The 6,000-nt window shown below is 51.0% G+C and overlaps 1 protein-coding gene across 2 annotated transcripts in view; it reads left to right on the top strand.

Annotated features, from left to right (window-relative positions):
* Positions 1-1,557: 1,557 nt before the first annotated feature.
* Positions 1,558-6,000, top strand: part of PRKCA (protein kinase C alpha) — a 152,917-nt gene continuing 148,474 nt past the window's right edge. The window contains exons 1-2 of one of the 2 annotated variants that reach the window (XM_071451209.1): positions 1,558-1,921; positions 5,119-5,150. In XM_071451209.1, the coding sequence (XP_071307310.1) occupies positions 1,749-1,921; positions 5,119-5,150 (205 nt within the window). In that variant the 5' untranslated portion in view covers positions 1,558-1,748. The remainder of the gene's footprint in view (positions 1,922-5,118; positions 5,151-6,000) is intronic. The other variant, XM_071451207.1, reaches the window with a different exon arrangement.

The raw sequence follows: 6,000 nt of genomic DNA, 5'->3' as shown, positions 1-6,000 counted from the left end.
TGTAGATATACTGAGGTAGAACATTTAACATGCATTTATGTCCCATATGTGTAAATTTGTAACCACAGTAACAACATTTATTAAAAACAATATGATTAATACTTGGTTTCTTTATGTATATATTATGGTTTTATGTTAGCATAGTCATGATTTTTCTGAGTGTAATAATTAATATGAAAAGATGCCATGAGCAGATGTTTCTGTATGGAGGGAGTTGTGAATATTTTGTGTGTAATTTGAGTAAGGGAAGATGGACAGGTCTATTATTTTATGGAATACTTGATGACATAAAACCAAGGCAAAAGTCTGTTGTGTATGTGCTGAATGCCCTAATGAGAGAAAGAGACCTGGTGAATGTTTCCTACACTTTTTGTTGAGGATTTTCTATTGAAATAAGATGCGGCATATTTACATTATACCACGGGGCAGCGGCAGGACATCCTGTGGTGCACGGCATCTCAGCGCTCACATGTCTGTGGCTGCGTTTGAGAGCGGCAGGAAGGGGAAAGGTGTGCGGGGGAGAGCACAGGGCTGCACTTTGTTTGTTGTGGTGCAGGAATAACGATTCTCGGGCGGGTGCAGGAAGAGTGTGGCGAAGGCGGCCGGGAGCAGCGAGGGGCAGGTTCCCCGTGCTTTGTGACACGGACGTGGCTGTGCCGGGCCGGGCGAAGGGAGGCGGGGATGGAAGCAGGGATGGAGGTCACGGTCCTGCAGGGAGGGGAGGTGTGGGTTTCCATGGGTGACACCGGGCAAAGTGTGTGTGTGTGACCTGCCTGGGGCTGCCTGAGTGTGTGAGGGGAGAGAGGACGGGCTGCTGTGTCTGTGTGGGCATGGAGGGCGCTGGGGGGTGAGAGGAGCCGGTCTGTGTGCAGGGGTGTGAGGGGAACTTCTGTGTGTGTGTGAGAGAGAGAAACAGAGAGGGGACCTTCTGCGTGTGTGTGCGAGGGGATCCTCTGTCTGTGCGTGACACGGGAGCGAATCTGTGTGTGTGAGTGAATCTCTGTGTGCGAGGGAATCTCTCTCTGTGTGAGTGAATCTCTGTGTGTGGGGGAGAGAGAGAGAGAAAGTGAGAGGGGAGATTCTGTGTGCGTGTTTTAAGGGAACCTCTGAGCGTGCGCGTGTGAGAGGAGCTTTTCTGTGTGCCTGTGTGTCAGGGAAGCCGGTGTAGGTGAATGTGAGGGGGGGGGCGGGGAACAGGTGTGTGCCTGAGTGGAACCGGTGCGTTTTGGGGGGAGCTGGTGAGCGGGGAGAGCCCGTGTGTGTGTGCGAGCCCCCGGTGAGTGTGAGAGCTCCGGTGCGTGTGTGACAGCCCTCGGTGACTCTGAGAGCTCCGGTGCTTGTGCAAGAGAGAGCACCCGGGGTGTGTGTGTGAGAGAGAGCCTGCGGTGTGCGTGAGAGCCCCGGTGTGCGTGAGAGCACCCGGGGTGTGTGTGTGTGTGTGAGGGAGAGCCGCGGGGCGCGCTGCGGGAGCTGACGAGGGCCAGCAGGTGCGGCCGCCCCCCCGTTCTCCCCCGGCGCTCCCCGGCGGGGGCGGCCCCGCGCCCGCCCCGCCCCGGCCGGGGGCTCGCTCGCTCAGCCGCGGGCGGAGCAGCCAGCGAGAGGGCTCGGGATCCTCCTCCGCTCCGACGTCAGGCTGGGAGCGGGAGGCAGCGCCCAGCGCTGCCGTTGCCAGAGGCTCGGCGGCCGCCGGACGGGGCGGACGTCGGGGCGGCGACTCCCGGAGCGGCAGGGGGTGGGGAGGAGGCGCTATGGCCGACGTGTTCCCGGGCTCCGAGCCCGGCGCCGACCCGGAGGCGGCGCGGCGCTTCGCTCGCAAGGGCGCCCTGAGGCAGAAGAACGTGCACGAGGTGAAGGAGCACAAATTCATCGCGCGCTTCTTCAAGCAGCCCACCTTCTGCAGCCACTGCACCGACTTCATCTGGTGAGATCCCGGGGCGCGCGTCCCCCTCGCGCCCGCCGCCGCCCGGGCCCGCTCCGCCGCGGGGGATTCCCCGCGCTCGGGCAGCCCCGGCTCCGGTGAGCCGCCGTCCCTGCCCTGCCTTCCCTTCCCCGCCCACCCGCCGCGTCCCCGGGCAGCCGGGTCGCGGTGCCGCCCCTCTCGCCGGGGCCGGGCAGGTGACCCCGCTGGGGGTGACCCCCCGTGTCACCTCCCTGCCCCGGCGCTGTCGCATCCCCCTCCCGGCGGGCCGTGTGCGGCCGCCGCCGCTCGGGGAGCCCGGGGCTGGGCGCACCCCGCTTTCGGGGCGGCGGGAGCCCCCAAACTTGCCGGCGCTCGGGGGGTCGCAGAGACCAGCAGGGTCTGGAGCCCCGCGCTGGGGCCATCGCTTCCCACACAGTCCAGAGCTGTGTTTCTCACCCCTTGTCCCCGGGTTCTGCTCGGCTGAACGGGCTGGGGGGCTCAGCCGGGCACAGCCGCGCTGGGACGGAGGGTGCCGGTGTCAGACCGGGGCGTTGAACTCGGGTCCCCCAGCCTTAACTCCTGGTCAGTGCCTGCCCTGCTCCCTCCTGCTGCCGAGAGCGGGCAGCGAGGCCGGGGAGGCACCGTGACACCGCTGCTCCGGTCCACGCCGAGGAAAGGGAGGGGTGGTTTTTGTGAGAGAAGTGTTCCTGCCCGAGAGGGCAGGAAAACTCCCTACCAACACCCTCATTACTGAGGTGCTAGGGAAAAGTGCACCCATGGGTTCGGTGCGGTGCCGGGGCAGGGCGGCAGCTCCGCGCAGGCCGGGCCGTTCCGCGCCCGTTCCGCGGCCCGAGCGAGGAGCGGCGGCCCGGGCTCGGCAGGAGCCGTGGGAGCCTCGGGGATCCTGGACCTGCACAAAGAGCTCGGGATTCCCCTCCTTCACCTCGCTGCAGCCCTGCTCCGCTGCTCAAGTTTGCACTGCGGCTCTGGGTGCTGAAAGCGAGAGCTGTGATTTATTTTGGCCGAAGTTGTGAAAGGGTCCGCACGCAGCTGGCTGTGTCCGCGGCACGCTTCTTGCTCTTTTTATGTGTGTTTATGTGTCTGGACACGGACCTTTTCCTTCCTCTGTCAGTTTTCCTCTGCTTGCATGCTGAAATAAAGACTGTGCTTGTGCCAGAAATTATTGAAATATATTCACAGAGTAAGGAAGGAAAGCTGACCTGGTAGACTGCAGAAGAAACAAGTCAAATTTCTGAGCTTTTCTTTCTTTTAAATTTTTTTTTTGGGGAAAAAAAAGTGAAGTCGGGTGTGGTAAAAGTGAGAGACCTTCAAAAACTGCTTCAAAGTTAATCTAAACCAGAATGAGTTGGGAGGTGTGAAAAACCGCTGCAGGGTTATTGCGAGCGGCGTTTGTGCACACCAGCAGCACAATTATAAAACAAAGCAGAGCTCTGTCACCAATGACAGGGTGGATTTGGAATTCAAAGGGTATCCTGTGGCTGACAGGTGGCAAGAGCGACTGTGCTCTTGTCTTGCCGTGCTTGCTGAGCCTGGGGAAGCTCCTCACATTCCTGAGAAGAGCATCTGACACCTCGAGAACTTGTTTGGTTTTCTGGTTTGGAGATGGGCCGCTCTCAAACCACCGTTGAGTGTTTCCAAATTGACTTGTGTCAATTAACAATGTTTGAAGGTATAAAGAACGGTAAACATAACCTTTCAATGAAAGTTACTAATAGATTCTTTTCCTTAGATTACGTTTCATCAGGCAATATTTACCAAAATAGTTTAGTGCCTCCTTTTCCTCTTCAGCAACTTTCACCCCTCTGCTTTGGTTCTGGAGTGTTGATATTTTTTAAAAGACTTTTTACTTAAAAATTACATTGGAACTGCTCTGGGAGTGGAATGGGCTGCGGCTCTGCAGGGATTCAGCTCAGACACTGAGCAACAGCCGTGCTTCTGGAGTAGATAAAACAGGAATATTTGCAAATAAGTCTATTTCAAAGGATTAAAAATTATCTCAAGTCCGTTTCATGTTCTTAGTCCTGCCATCGGCTTTCCTGTGATTGCATTTCCACACTTCCAGCTTTTGAGTTTTGTGAAGATGAGTGGTAAAAGCATCAGAATGACAATATAGGCACATGTGCAGCCAAGTAAACAATAATTTGATTTTTCTTCTGGTTTTCCTAGTTCAGGTTTGCTTATAGTAAGAAGAAGTTGTGCAGAAAAATGTAGAGAAATGCTCTAAGCTGTGTCGTTTCAGCTTTTTCCTGAAGGAACAGTGCACTGAAGGTTTTGTCTCTTCCATAAATAAATAAATAAAAAGTGGAGGAATTGTCCATACATTTTTTTTTAAGAAACCATTTCCATAAAGTTGATAATTAAGCTCCATGTTGTTAATTGCACACAGCTTCTCCAGCTCGTGGCTTTTGTCTGAGTGTGAGCAGCTCCAGGTCTCCAGATGAAAAACAGGCTGCAAAGAAAAAGGCAGAGAAATGTTTAGAGGCAGGATATTCAAAACAGTAATTTTTGTGGGAAGAGAATGTTAGATTCTTTAAGATAAACAAATAAATCCACAGCAGTGGAGTTTGCCAGAGGTACAAAATGTGTTTGAACTCTGGATCCCACTGTCATTGTATTCATTGCAGAAGTGCTACACACACATTTGTATTTCGTTATGGAAATGGAGCAAGGAAGCTGGAGAATAATCAGTATGAAAATCAGGGGCCTGTCTTCTCATTTATGTTGAAACAAGCAAAACTTTTCACCTGCTTGCTTTCCATACAGCAAACTCCAGCTGAGCCTCACAACAGCACTTTGTAATCCCAAAATCTGGATGAAACCCCAAGCCTGGTTTGTTTTACGTGCCTTTGCTGGAACTTGGAATATTTCACGTGGCTGTTAAATATACATGTGGCATTCAACGAGTTGAAATATTATGCAGCAATCACAGATGATGATAATTGTAGATCCAAAATAGCTTGTAAAATAATAATAATAAAAAAATTGTTGCCAGAAGCTGAAATTACATAGCTGGTGACAGCTATTGTTCTCTGCTTTGAAATGGGTGGGCTGGTCTGTGTTGTGTATTTGAAAATCTGTTGCTGTCGTAGCAAAACCTGAAGTAATTTAATATGAAGCTATTTTTATGTTTTTAGAGATCACTGAGTAGAAATTAAAACCAAACATACTAAGGCAGTTCTTTTTCCTTCTTTACACAGGGGATTTGGGAAGCAAGGATTCCAGTGCCAAGGTAAGCCACAGCTGCTTTGCTGGCACACACAGGTGGTGGCACCTCATTCTAAAGGTACCCAAAACTCACCAGCCAAGAGAGAAACACTCCTGGAAAAACCGAGCAAGCATCATTGCCTATGTGAATTCTAAAAGAAGGCAATTATTCAATTAAGTAATGATTGATTTTTAATATAATTTACACTCAACAATCAAGTAATTATTCATACTGTAATAATATAAAAAGTTGGTGTTTTTTTTTTTTAAATCCCAGCACAGTAAATATCATATAATCTGCAAGATTCTAACTTTTCATGGAAATAATCTGTGCAATTTAGCTTTGCAGAGATCATTTTTCTCATCAGAAGCTCTTGTCTGTGTGGGCGTTTTGGAAAATGGATTCACTTTTTAGTCATATGGCTTCTTTTCATAACCCAAAGTCCCTGGTTTTCATTTTCATACAATGCATGTATGAAGGAGGACCTTTGGCTTTATCTCTGTATTAGGACAAGACAATTCCATCTTATATAATACTGAATTACAAAAAAGAAAAATCCACCTGTACAAAATCACTGATTTAATAAACCTGCTAACCCTGAGGAACTGAAAGCTGCTGTAATATAACTGTAAATGCTGTATTATCACACAGCCTGTATTTCTGCCAAATACTTATCATTATTTAGCATTTAATCATGAAATAGCCACACCCAGCTAGGGCAGGTTTTTTCCTTTGTCATATGTTTGCTTAATTAGGATGAGCCTTTCTGTTGTCCCTCTCCCCACCTTCTCCCTGTGTGTTGTGTACTCATTAGCTGGCCTTTGCCTTCTTTCTTTCATGGCATTTCTGATGGGCATTTGCTCTTGCCTCAGAG

The sequence above is a fragment of the Agelaius tricolor genome, unplaced genomic scaffold (assembly GCF_023055355.1).
Source record: "Agelaius tricolor isolate 1412-34295 unplaced genomic scaffold, bAgeTri1.0.p SCAF_32, whole genome shotgun sequence".
Taxonomy (NCBI): Eukaryota; Metazoa; Chordata; class Aves; order Passeriformes; family Icteridae; genus Agelaius; species Agelaius tricolor.
Note: the sequence above shows the minus strand (reverse complement) of the source record. Positions and strands in the feature narration are given on the sequence as shown.